Raw genomic sequence first — 13,194 nt, forward strand, 5'->3', positions numbered from 1 at the left:
ACATGCACAAAACAGATTAGGAAGATTTATTAACTCAGTTAAGCTGATGCTTTAACCCACGGAACTGCTGTACCCTTCACAAAACAGAGCTAGCACCAGGGAAAATGAGAACAAATTCTCGTTTCCATTGTAAGAAAGGGCCATTCAGATCTAATCACTGTCTTGGTGAACAACAGCTTCTGAAAATCAATTTTCCTAAATCAAGTTTAACTTACCATAGCTTTGAGCCAAGTACACAGTGTTGGAGGAAGCCTGGCAAGTAGTTCCATACCCTCCTTTGTCTGCAGGCAAAGTAAAGTGAAGGCCAGTCTCTGTCCAGCCAGTATAAGCAGCTGTGATGCAAGCACTTCTTTGTCTGTCACCATAAGAAAGGCCTGAAAATAGAACAACATAACTAGAAACCATTGCAGCATGATACAGCTCACTTATCTGGAGGCTTGAAAAGCTGTATCAAAAGAAGCTTCTCAATACTAAAAGGACACATAGTTTTGGGACTGTTATCTGTTATTGTAATTAAGCATGTTATTAATAGCTTCAAATGAGCAGGGAACTACTCTGTACTTTACAGTGATTAGCATGAGATCTGTTTTATAGTTCAACAACATACACCTGACTGCCATATAATCTCTTTCCCCCTCAAGAAAAGGAAGGATTTTCTTGTCCAAAGACTAGTAAACTTTTCCTAAAAGATTACAGGCAAGAAAAAGCAGATTCTTATCAAATATAGTTAAATGAAAAAGGCTGCACTGGTTTGGACCAGTAGTGCAACTCCCTGTCATGCTTCCCCTAGTTGCTATACAGAGATTCTTTTGGGGAATAAGGAAAAATGAGGGTGATACTGGTCTTATTTTTCAACCTCTGACTTCTTCAAGCTTGGGGATTTTTTGAGCCTGTAACACTTGCCCTACCTTCCCAGGCATCTTAAGCACGTGAAAATGTAATCTTAGCAGAATATCTGACATAATGATTTAAAAATCATTAAAAACTGTTACTACCTCTTCACCAAGATGATCCATCCCGTAACTGTAGAGTTCACACACATAGTGCCTTTTGATGACATCCTCAGAGATTTGAAGATACTGAGCCAGGTCCACAGCCAAGGTTGGCCAATTCCTCCCCTTTTCAAAAGGGAACAATTCCTCTTCTGAGACTTCTTTGGCCTTCTGTGATGAACAGAGTGCTTCAACCGCTGCACTCACAACTTTGACCAGGAACTTAGAAACAAAAAATTGCAGGTTACTCCAGTGTTATTTGGAATTTTAGATGTTTAAGTACAGAAGTTATACCTACCTGTTGTCGTATGGATAACACATTTGGATCCATATCTCCACTAGGGAGCAGCTGAATTGAAGTGAGGTCTTTGAAAAATGCATTTTTGCCCTAAAATTGAAAACCAAAGACAGGCCTCAGATACAGGGGAATACAAATAATCCATTTTGATCCAATATTAATAAGTTACTTATTTTTTACATTAATTTTGTGCTGCATCTTCTGTTTCACTCCAAGGACAAAAATCCCCAGCAGGATTTAAATGACAGTATACACCAGTACTTTGTGTTTCAGTATGTATTAAAATTGTAGGGTGGTAAAACAAATAGATCTGTGGGACCTGCTTTGTATCAGGGTCAAACTCTGAGTGGAGATACACTGCATTTTAAATACAGTGACTCTTATTTTAAGTGTTCAAATGCATTAAATGACAAGCTGCTTATTCTCTTAGAGATGCTCAGAATTCTGGAATAATCATCAGCAATAATGGATATAACATAACATTTCTGACCTTAAAATATTTATGTTTTCACTCCTCTGGCATGTCTCAAAGCAATCAGAAAATGCTGCCATCCCATGTTCTTATGATGCAGTGTTTTCAGGACAGCTAATTATTGTGGAGCTGGTTTTCATGCATCTGAGGTTACTACAAATGTCTTATTTATAAGGAAAAGCATCAGGTTTGGGTCTCAGCTTGCATGCTGCCGACAACTTCTTTAATGCACCACACTGGACTAAATGTCTCAAAATTATGCATGAATTGTATAAAGAGTGAAAGCTAGCTTGTGTTACAGATACCAAAAGGAAGGGTAGCAATATTAAGGCACATGCTTTTGAAAGACATACCTTGCTATCAAACAATGAAAGAGGCTTCACGCTCTTCAGAGAAAACCTCATGATGGCGTACAGGATGGTACATAACACAAACTGGTGTTCGACCAGGGGGTAGTGAATACGTTTCTGCTCAAGGGCCAGTTCCACTATCGATACTGGCCCTTCTACGGCCACCCAAGCATCTTCAGTATCTAAAACAGGAGCCTGCATTTCATCGCTACTAACATCAGCCTGCCAGAGCAACACAGAACAGTGGTTACAATAAATGTCATCTCTATTGGCCTTCTATGCAAAAGACCCTGTTCTACAGTGAAAAGAAGAAGAAAATGTCATTAAAGTTCATTAATATTTGAATTGAACAGTACAGAAATCAGTGTATCTGTATTATTGACAATTAAATTTGAATGGATTAGTTCCTTACTTTGTACAGGATAAAATGAAAGTTTACCTCTAGCAGTGTTTGCAGGAGTTCTGAACAGCAGCCAAGAAAAGCTGTCATTGCTACGTCACCCATCCCCACGTCCTGTTAAATGATTTAAAGTGTTTCAGTTGGAATTAAAACAGGCTTTTATAAGCTCTGTTTGAGAAGGCAGCTGCTGACATAAAACACACTCTTAAGCTCAGTTTATTAACCTGTTCTATTTAAAGATAAACAAATATTCATGAATTACCACAAAGAAATAGAAATAATAAGGGAAAAAATAGGAATAAAGCTAAATGTAGCCATTTACAATACTGTATCTCTGAAGAAGACTCAATTCCTCAACCACATCAAGTGAATTTCAGTTTCTGAGCATATGATTTGCCTTCCAAAAAAGTTTTAACTAAAATCATATATTAGTATTAAGGCATTTTTATTTATTTCTTCCCATTTAGACAAAAGTATTATTACTTGCCCGTCTGCATAATCTGTCCTTCGGAGCTTTTCCAACCTATCAAATAAACAAATACTTTAGCACAATCAAATAGTTTTCATCATAAGGTATTTCATACACCACATTTTAACCTTTTAGTACTATTTTCTTAATATAAAACAAGAAAATACCAGGTGTGATATGAGAAAGAAACAGTAGGGAACAAGGGAAGAGGAAACAAAAGAGTGAAGATGCCAGCGTATCCACCGAGATGGACAAAAAGGTTAGGAAAAGATGTTTCTTGTGGGAATCTGAAAGTTTCATGGCAATAACTTACCAGGAGACAGGCACAGAGAAAACACCTTAGGTTATTTATTGTTTTCTATCTTTAAATTTGATACATGCACACATACATAGTTCCAAACTGTTTCACAAATACTTTGTATTTGGTAATTACAAGCTAATGCTGTGCACAGATCTTCAGTACACATCAGCCAGTGCTGATCAGCTATTACTTAAAGTTGCCTGTAGTTGACCATCCCATGGCTTTGATTTTTTTAAAACATACATTCCTTCATCAATTCAAAAGTTAGCTAAACAATAAACCAAATCAGTAGGAGTTTTTTTTTAATGCTTAAGTCAAAGATATTCCAAACTTACTTAAAAACAAACAAAACCCCCTAATGGTTAAAAAATACTAGTTTCACTTTTCAGCTAATAAAAACTCAGCCTCAACTATCACAATAGTGCGCTCACCTTGTCCATTAGATACGTAGCAGAGGAAAGCCTTTTGACTATGAATGTATTCCACATCATCAGAGCAATACCTGGAACAATTGCAAACTTGTGAACTCCCAGTGAACAGAAAAGAGATCTTATGAGTGAAAAGCCAATCAGAAGTGTAATAAAACATTATACAGACTGGGTTAAACATTGTAGGTACACAGAAACTTCAGTGGTAAGCATGAAAGTTTAAGACTAGCGCTTTAGGCATAGACTGCCCCTTATTTGCACACAAATAGTCTACAAAAGACAACTGTCATCACACTCACTAAAATAGATTATCAAGAAATGCATGAAATGTAATTGACAGCAAGAAGCATGTGCCATGATTTAAAAATCAGTTTCAGAGCAATGTTTTAGTTAAACACATGAACTTTACTGATTATTTATTGATTAGTCAACATATTCTCATGGTTTGATGGAAACTCAGCTTCAACATGAAAAACAAAGCTTGAATATCAGCAAAAAGTCTTGGGGTGTTTTTGATTTAGACAGAATGGCCATCACTACTTAAAACCTGCATACATTTACACTAGTGAACAAACAATCATTTATTCTGTTGAGTTAGTTTTAACAGAGGTAGTTTTTAAGAACAGCTTCACACTTACCATGCTGAACATGAGCATTAATGATGTATCTGAGGTGATCTATAGACCGAATGAGAAAACATGCTTCCTTATGTAAAACAAAAGAAGTAAAAGAACAAGTTACCACATTATTCAGAACTTGGTTTACATGTAAAATATTGATTCTTTTGGTTACTGATTATTTTAAAGCTACTACTTTCTGACAGTTATAAAACTAAGCTATTCTGATATTGCAATCTTCTCTGCTACTTTCTGACAAACGTATTCATGTGGCAAAGTATGTTTCAGTCATGAAACACACTGTGATTTCAGCACTATTTTCAGGGTTTTGTTTTAGTCTATTGACTGCAAACATACTCCTTGCTGAAAGACACATCCGCTGACTATAGCCATTTTTCAAAAACAAAATCCATTTGTGCTAGAAAGATTAATTTTTATTCCATTCCATTAGGATGGATGAAGTTTTTAACAATCTCAAAGGATCCTGTCATAACAAGGTGTTATCTTGCACAGATCTAAGGAGTGCTAATTTCAATTTTAATGTCAGCTGGACTTAAGACAATATTTTCCAATATTAGAGAAACTACAGGACAGCAGCAGCAAAAGGCTTCTGGTTTGTTTTATTTTCCTATGACAATTCTCATCAGTGGCCAGGAAATCTAATAATATTCAAGAAATCCCTCTTTCCTCTTTAAATGGAATGGATTCTAGCCTAATGCATTCAGCATTTCGTGATCTTTGTGATCTGCTAAAAAAAAAAGAGGGAAGGTTCACCACCAGTGTGGCAGTGCTGAAATTGGTTTGTACTTGCACAAAATACAGTCAGAACCCTTCTTCATGCTGCCTGTTTTAATCCCATTTTCTGCACTTCCACTTCTGAGAATCTGATAGTTTGGAAAGATCCATTCCTGTCTTTGTGAGGTGCCATTCAGCCTCAGGACCTGCATTTGTTTTCTCAATTCAATGTCTGCTTGGCACTTATCACAGAAATATTGTAACTAGTATGCTCTCAAAGTCAGACATCTTAATGAAAGCTTTTATGAACTATCAGAAACTTTTGAAACTGTTTCTGTCGATTTGGTCTTAAACATTATTCCCTGCAAATTAAATTCTTTTACCTCTGGATCCTTATTCCACTGCACTACATATTCCCAACAGCAGTGTGCATGGAGTACATCCACTTCCAGACTACATGGAAATTGCTGATATGCTAGTTGCAGCAGGTCTAGAAAAAGCAAATCTGAAGTTACAAGACAGACCTCTTTCCACTGTAATTTCTGCTACTTCACAACAGCAGTGACTAAAACATCTCTGCAGATGTGTACAATTAGAAAAAATCATGTTATTTTGTTACCTAAGATTGCTTCCAAGCCTGCACCTGCTTCTTGTTCCTCAAGAAAAATACTGGTATGCATTTCTTCAGATTCTTCAGTACTATCTGTACTGGCTTTCTGTTGGGCCAAATTCAGTACAAGAGGACTGAAGCCTTGCCTAAAAACCCACTTGGCTACAGTGTCAGCAATACCTCCTGGGACATACAAACAAACAAACAGCAATGAGGTACAGTCACTGTATCCCAGAAGACTGATGGTTCAGTATCAAAGGACAAGAGAGAGTTTTAACCACTACTATTAATTACACAAGGATAACTACCAATTAGAAAACCTAATCAACTGAGTAGATGACAATGCAGTCTTTACAGTTATATCCCTTTACAATTCTTAAGCAATACTCTTGGGAGGTTTACATTTGGGTTTACATTAAGGAGAGTAATCAGCAGAACAATTTCCAGTGCATTAGGTAAGTAGAAGTCTATTAGAGAGACAATCAATCATCTTTCCAAGAGAAAAAATGTACCTTTTCCAGCTTCAAGCAATTTCTTCACAGAAAGCTTGCCCGATGGATCAGCCTGGAGTGATGAAACACTCTCTGTCCTTTTTCTCACTTTGCTGTGCAGCAGTGTTTGAAGGATCAGACAATCCTCTAACTGTTTCAGCAGAAGTTTCCAATATTCAGTATCAAGGGAAAGTGCTTCCCAGGATTCTGTGTCTGAACCTACAATTATTTGGGAAAACTAACAGAACACATGAACTGTTTTGGGTCTGTCCACTGAAAGGAGGGCAGTTTCTAAGAAATGCATGTTAATTACAATGGAAAGCTATATCCCAAGAGCTACTGCATTTTAAAGAATGATTTAGTTCAAACAAAGTATTCACATTAACTATGTGCAAAGATGATGAGACATCCCACACTACCCACAAGATGCACAGATTCTTAACTAAAAGCCTAAGGAAATAAAAAGTAATCTTATAGGCCCATTTTTAAGCTTATATTTAGTTGAAAAGAGGGCTAGAATCCTTTCAAAAATACTTTGTTTTAAATCCTCTTCTAGATACACATTCCCTACATATGTCATTAATCCACCTACATTTCAGTCTCCTACTGTATTAAAAAATACATATCATGCACTCAGAAATACTGGGTCTACCAGGATGTCCAAGAGTCTTTCCAGCAGGAGTGCAGATCTGATTTTTAGCTTTGCGCACCAAGATACCAAACACTATAGTTCTCACAAGCCTGGCCATTAACACTTACAAGCTTTCAGCCAAATGATGGTCGAGAATAAAAAGGTGAAAAGATAAATGGTTTTATGGAAGGGAAGTGTTGAGGGAAATAAAATTGTTACTTTCTTCTTCTAAGAGCAGAAGAGAAGGTAACAAAGGAGAGAGCATACAAGTAAAGAACAGTATGCCGCAACATACTAACACTGCTATTTGGGCAATGCTGACAATTTTAATATACAGACTAGGAATAGTTAAGATAAATGTTCAAAATTACTAAAGCACTTCTAGGTAATCAAGTTATAAATTATAAGGCAGTCTGTTCACAAGACTAAACAGTTAAGACAAGTACTAACACACACATATGCCTAGGGCTATTTATGAATGGAGTAACTTTTCCATCTTGAATTGCAATGCTGTGTGCAGCTTCACAGTCTTACTCACAAGTTTGTGAAAAGATACTTATTGCCAAGAAAACCAAACACCTATCACCTTAAGAAGGCATAGTAACATAAGTGCTAAGACAATTCATCAGTATATTTTAAAAGAATAATAAAAAAAAAAAAATCACAGCTATGTTAAAACAGGTTTAACATCCAGAGTTCAGTGGATTTATGTGGAAACTGTATAGGCTTCATGTCTGTCAGCATCATTTATTATCAGGAGAAAATCTCACTGTGCAGTTCCCATCACATATTTTGTTTAGTAAGCAATTCTGATATATACTTTATTCACTTCAGCATAATATTCTTCAAATTCAAATACAAATTTTCAGGCTTGCAGGATGCTTGTGCACATGTGAGAATGATGCCAGATGAATGCTGAGGACGCTATTCTGTTACAAAGACAGCAAATTGCAAGGGACTAATACAGTAAGGGGGAAATCTGAGATGTCTTACCTTTTTCTCTGTCACACTGTCAATGATCTGTGCAGTGACAGAATGCCCAACGTGAGCCGATAACAAAGCAGCTGCATTACTTTCTGACTGAACACAAGCTGTACGCATTTGCTGCCACCAGGGGGAAACTGACTGAGTGTCCCACGACTCATCTATAGCAACTGTAGGGAAAGGGAACGGGTCACTGGGTGTTGAAACTAGTAAAGCAACAGCCAACACTGAAAGCAGCACTTTATTAGTACAGCTTACATGACAAGCAATTTTCAGTTACTCTACATTATTTTTTTCTGGATATGTAGCATACAATTTCTAGATTACAATTCAAATTTAAAATAAACAGCAGAATGTGATTTGCTCATTTTCCAAGTTTCATTTGTAGGAAACAGGCAATAGATCTAAATGACCAGGTAGTAAAACCTGCTCCACACTTACTACATCTAAGGAATATTACAAAATGACACTTCATAATGCAGACAGCTTATTGTGTAATTTCAAGATGCCACACACATCCAGTGCACTCAAACTGGCTCTCTTCAAACTACCTTGTGTTCAGCAGAACTAATTTATTCAGACAGCAGCAGTAGCTTATTCATGCTTCCAGTTCCAAGCTCATAGTGGTGCCCTAGGGTGTACTAGACATAAGTGAACCTGGCACAGACAAATCTATAGCAGCTTTGGGTGAGGTAGGAGCATCAGTATTTATTCATTACGCAACTTAACTTAAATAACAGCAAGTTGGCTTCAGAAAGTCTCCTCAAGTTAAAGATGTTCAATATACAAAATGGCACTGGAATAACAGTGTCCCAAGGGGCTAAAGCAACTCAAAGGACTTCTGAGAACCAGTCAGCACAAGAGAGAGGTAGGATTATACACCCAAAACAACAGGGGGAAAGGGAGACAGCCACCTTCTGGTGTCAAACAGGAGCTGTGTCAATTTAGTAGCAAGTGAAACTACAGGACATGAATCAGGCCTTTAACTGTGACACTCTTCAGAATCTTATTTTCAGCTAGTTTATCAACATAAAGCACTTAGCTCTGTTCCCTAATAACGAGGAAATGGGAGGGAAACCCTAAGTGATAATATAGACTGTGATTAATAATAATATTAGCTATTAGCAACAGATTTTTAGCAATAATTAATATCAGTTGTGTTTAAGTGTTCCAAATGCACATCTCACCTTTCATTTTGCTCAGAAGTGACAGCATAGTGTGAAGGCAACGGACAGAATCTGGTTTTTCTAGAATATTTTTTTCCTTGGAAAGCCATAAATTGAGAAGGAGTGACTGTAAAAAAAAGAATATTGAATTAAAACAATATAATGAAATTCTAATATTGCAATATAGTTAATGCATAAGATTTTATATCCCCCCCCCCCCTTTTTTTTTCCTTTGCCATCTTTTAAGTGGAAAATATGAATAAGAGCACCTAAAGAACTTAATGTGGGGGTATCTGAATACCCTGAACACAGCATTAATACAAAGGTCAACATTTAGAATTTTTCCCTTCAGTATGTTGTTTTCAAAATATGTAATAAAAAGCTTACCAACAAGATTTGAGGGCTAAAGCCTGCTGATTCCAATGCACGACACATTTCTTCTGCAGAACTCTCCCCACACAAACACTTCCAGAAGAAAAAGCTGCCTGAAGCAAAAATTAGTTGACATTATGAACACCTAAAGTCACAGCTTCTCCCTTTACACTCATATGAAAGATCATCTATTGATCAGATCCCACTGAGTACAATAAAAAGGACTAAATTACATCCAGGACTCCCTGATGGTTTAACCTTTGTAATAAGCCTTTTTCTCCACTAGGGACTTATGTGCTCCTACCACTACAGGAGTCACATGGAAAATGGATTTTAACAAGGCTTATTGCTATTATTGTTGTTACTGCTTGGATGGCCTAATTTTGGCTGGGATACAGTTAATTTTCTTCCTAGTAGCTGGTACCTTATGAGAAAATTCCCAGTCATGAGACTGGTATTTGTACTCAGCACTGCCACCTCTGTACTTCAGGAGCCATCTATCGGAGACTATTCTTAATTACAACTTTTCACCTTTTCTCAGAGAGCCAGTCCATGGGGGAGAGGCAGTTCTCCATCTCCCCCTTCTCCTCCAGGGTAATTACAATAGCTCTTAAGATCTTTTAATATTCTTCACGTCTTGTTCAGGGCTAAACATCTATTTAAAAATACCACCCAGAGATCTGCCTGGAAGCTGGACAGTTAGGAGCGGTAGGATGTAGAAGAGCAAGTACCTACACCAGTGGGCACCTCCAGTGTTTTAGAACTTCATCCCTGAACAAATGCAGAATCCAGAAAAAAAAGTATTTGGAAGAAGTGCACTGTTGTCCTAGCAATACCAGAGAAGCACAAATCACTGCAATGTGCTGGAGCCTAACCCATGCCTACAGAGCCTGCTCAGCACCTCACCACCACTGTTCAACTTAGTGGCATTAATAAATGAATGCACACTGATAACATGGCTGTAGTTAACTTGTACTAATACCCATCTAGGTAGAAAAGCTTGTCCTATGGCTAAAGGTAAAAGTCTAGAACAAGCACTGTCACATACAACTTCAAGGCAAGCCATCTTAAGGCCCCCAAATTAAGGCTGAAGTATTGATACAATCTTAGATTATAATTGGTCTATAAGTAATTTATAGTAATTTACAGTCTGTAAGTAATTTATACACTCTCTTCATCAGGGACTGTGGCAACAGGACAAGGGGTGATGGGTTTAAACATAAACGAAGGAAGTTCAGGTTAGATATAAGGAAGAAGTTCTTTACTGTGAGGGTGGTGAGGCACTGGAACAGGCTGCCAAAGAAGTGGTGAATGCTCCATCCCTGGCAGTGTTCAAGGCCAGGTTGAACAGGGCTTGGTCTAGTGTGAGGTGTCCCCGCCCATGGCAGGAGATTTGAAACTAGATGATCTTAAAGTCCTTTCTAACATCCATGGTTTCTATGATTCTAATTGACAAACAGTTCAATAGCTCTTACCTAAAGCCACATATTCTCCATCTTCCATATTTTTCACATTAATCATGTCCTTTTCGTATTCCAAATATTCTAAGAACATTCTCACAGACAATACATCATCCTTCCCATCAGCAAACTGTACAGTAGTTTGAGTGTTTTCTTTCTTATAGTTCTCCAGTAAAGTTTCAAGCCTATGAAAATCTTTTTCTTTCAGTCGAAGCAGTTTAGCCAAGTCCTTAAAAGCAAAAGCCCCAAAAATCCCATATCAGAAGACTAATACAAAGAGATGTTTTTCAAAACAGTAAAAAAATAAGAATCAGAAAAGTTAAAATATTTCATTTTGAACATTAAAAATGCCTTTTAAAAAGGCCAAAATGACTGAATAATCTCATTTATTCATAGAGCCTAAATGAAGACCTTTTTTAAGGACTTCAACAGATACATTTCCCATATTTAGATCCTGCTCATAGTATAAGAATCACCCATCAAGCAAGCAGCTTATTTAACACCACTCCATATGGACTATATAAATGTATATATATTTTTACACATGATACCAAAAGCCAGCCAAAATATGATGCTACACAAGCAAATACCAGAATGTGTAATCTCTACTGGGCCCACATTACCCCTCCAAAACTAAACAAAGTTAAGAATATGCCATGTACTTTGGATACAGGACTGGAATCAGGAGATCCTGTCTGTATTTTCACTTCTGTCTCAACTTTATGTACCTACTAAAGAAAATTAGGTAGATGAACTACTAGGCATTTGTACAATGGGAGAAGCATTACAAAACAATTACTTCATTAAAAGTTCCAGGCCACAAAACCAGGTAACTTGCTTACCTACATATCTTATCTGAAACCTTGAAAATGTATTTTTATGCTTAAATCATCAATAGCTTCTATAAGACAACTGAATTTGTAATTTACTCACATTATCCGAGGGTGGAGTGTCTTTCAGGATGCTTTGGGAATTCAGTTTGCTGATCAGCTCATAAAGATGTAACAGCTTTAACTTGTTTGCACAGAACTGCAGAAGTCCTTCATCCACACACTCAAGCTCTGAAGAGAAAAAAAACCCTGCATTTGAACTTGAACATATAGCCTGGAATAGTGAAACATGCTTCTCAGCTGCATTTAACTTCTCCTTTATTAGTATTGGAGGACTTGCATCTCTCAGTGTAATTTTTTGATGCATTGCTGCTTGCAATGATACTTAATTCACAGAGGTATAAAACAAGAATTATTACTATGAGAAGTATTAGAGAGAAAACAGACTCATTATCAACCTCCTTCAGTTAAAAATGTGGAACTGAACGAATACAAATCTATTGTCTTTCCCTCATTATGGCCAAACCAGAGACTGCCAAAAACTGAAATACACCAAGTCTCAATCATATTTTCTTTTATCAAGAATACCAAGCCATAATCTTACTCATTCTGCCAATATTTTGAGCATATTCCTTGCAACAGAAGACGGCTTGATACCTACTCACCTGAATTCTCTGCAAGACACTGCCTTTTGTATTTCTACAACCTTAGTCTCAGAAATTTCATGTATCTATTGACATACAAATTTCAGTAACAAATACAGTAATTAGAATGTAGGAAACTAACCAAAACAGTGTTGGAAAAAGAAATATAAAAAGAAAACCACTCTCTATTCCAACTTGTTTTAAAAGAAAGCATTTTAGAGAGATCCCAAAAGGACCTTTCTATACAAAAGATAACTCCAAATATATCATCTTCACCTGTGAACAGGTTCTAAATGTGATCTTCTCCCTACCAGCTCTTCCAATACATTGTATTAAAAATCCTACAAACAAAATGAGAAATGCACAGTGCTTGCTGCACAGTCACTTGACCTTTTCTTCATAATCACAGCATTCACAGAGCCCAGCATCTGCTTCACATTATCTTTTACCTATTAAGCACAAAGAACACTACTCTTCTGAAATTAAAAGGCTGGAACATCAGCCAAGCTTTTTCTTTATTGTGAGTGGGAGGAAATAACTTTATATATGACAATAACAGACTAATGATGAAAACAGACACACAGACACACCTCAGTAAGTGTACAGTTCTGTCAATCTCTTTTCAGTGTAAAAGGGCATGTTTCCATCTTTCTTTTGGGTTTTTCTGGGAGTTAATAGAACAGATAATAATAATGATTTAGAATGACAAACCAAAATTACCTTGAGAACTGCATGTGTGAAGCTCTCAATTTCCTCTATCTAATTCAAGAAAATGGGGTTAAGAAATACCCCACTGACAGAACTGAAAGATTTCCCCCAGGGCTTTGAAACTCCCAAAACATGTTGTCACATTCTCACTGAGGCAGGACAAGTGACATAGCCTTTCTTATTGACAAATGGTTTATTCAGGACTTCCACACAGCAGGGATTTCTTGACTCCTATT

General features: G+C 36.9%; 1 protein-coding gene across 5 annotated transcripts in view; it reads right to left on the minus strand.

Annotated features, from left to right (window-relative positions):
- Positions 1–13,194, minus strand: part of RAB3GAP2 (RAB3 GTPase activating non-catalytic protein subunit 2) — a 43,749-nt gene that overhangs the window by 1,976 nt on the left and 28,579 nt on the right. For all 5 annotated transcript variants that reach the window (XM_061475131.1, XM_061475129.1, XM_061475130.1 and 2 more), the window contains 16 exons: positions 11,710–11,837; positions 10,792–11,005; positions 9,332–9,429; positions 8,966–9,071; positions 7,788–7,948; positions 6,185–6,401; positions 5,682–5,855; positions 5,446–5,552; positions 4,349–4,415; positions 3,714–3,784; positions 3,000–3,035; positions 2,552–2,626; positions 2,116–2,334; positions 1,291–1,380; positions 996–1,214; positions 216–374 (listed from right to left, as the gene is read on the minus strand). In XM_061475131.1, the coding sequence (XP_061331115.1) occupies positions 216–374; positions 996–1,214; positions 1,291–1,380; positions 2,116–2,334; positions 2,552–2,626; positions 3,000–3,035; positions 3,714–3,784; positions 4,349–4,415; positions 5,446–5,552; positions 5,682–5,855; positions 6,185–6,401; positions 7,788–7,948; positions 8,966–9,071; positions 9,332–9,429; positions 10,792–11,005; positions 11,710–11,837 (2,141 nt within the window). The remainder of the gene's footprint in view (positions 1–215; positions 375–995; positions 1,215–1,290; positions 1,381–2,115; positions 2,335–2,551; positions 2,627–2,999; positions 3,036–3,713; positions 3,785–4,348; positions 4,416–5,445; positions 5,553–5,681; positions 5,856–6,184; positions 6,402–7,787; positions 7,949–8,965; positions 9,072–9,331; positions 9,430–10,791; positions 11,006–11,709; positions 11,838–13,194) is intronic.

Source organism: Pezoporus flaviventris, unplaced genomic scaffold (assembly GCF_033815535.1).
Source record: "Pezoporus flaviventris isolate CSIRO_AGI_PZ_B2104156 unplaced genomic scaffold, CSIRO_AGI_Pfla_v1 ptg000083l, whole genome shotgun sequence".
Taxonomy (NCBI): Eukaryota; Metazoa; Chordata; class Aves; order Psittaciformes; family Psittacidae; genus Pezoporus; species Pezoporus flaviventris.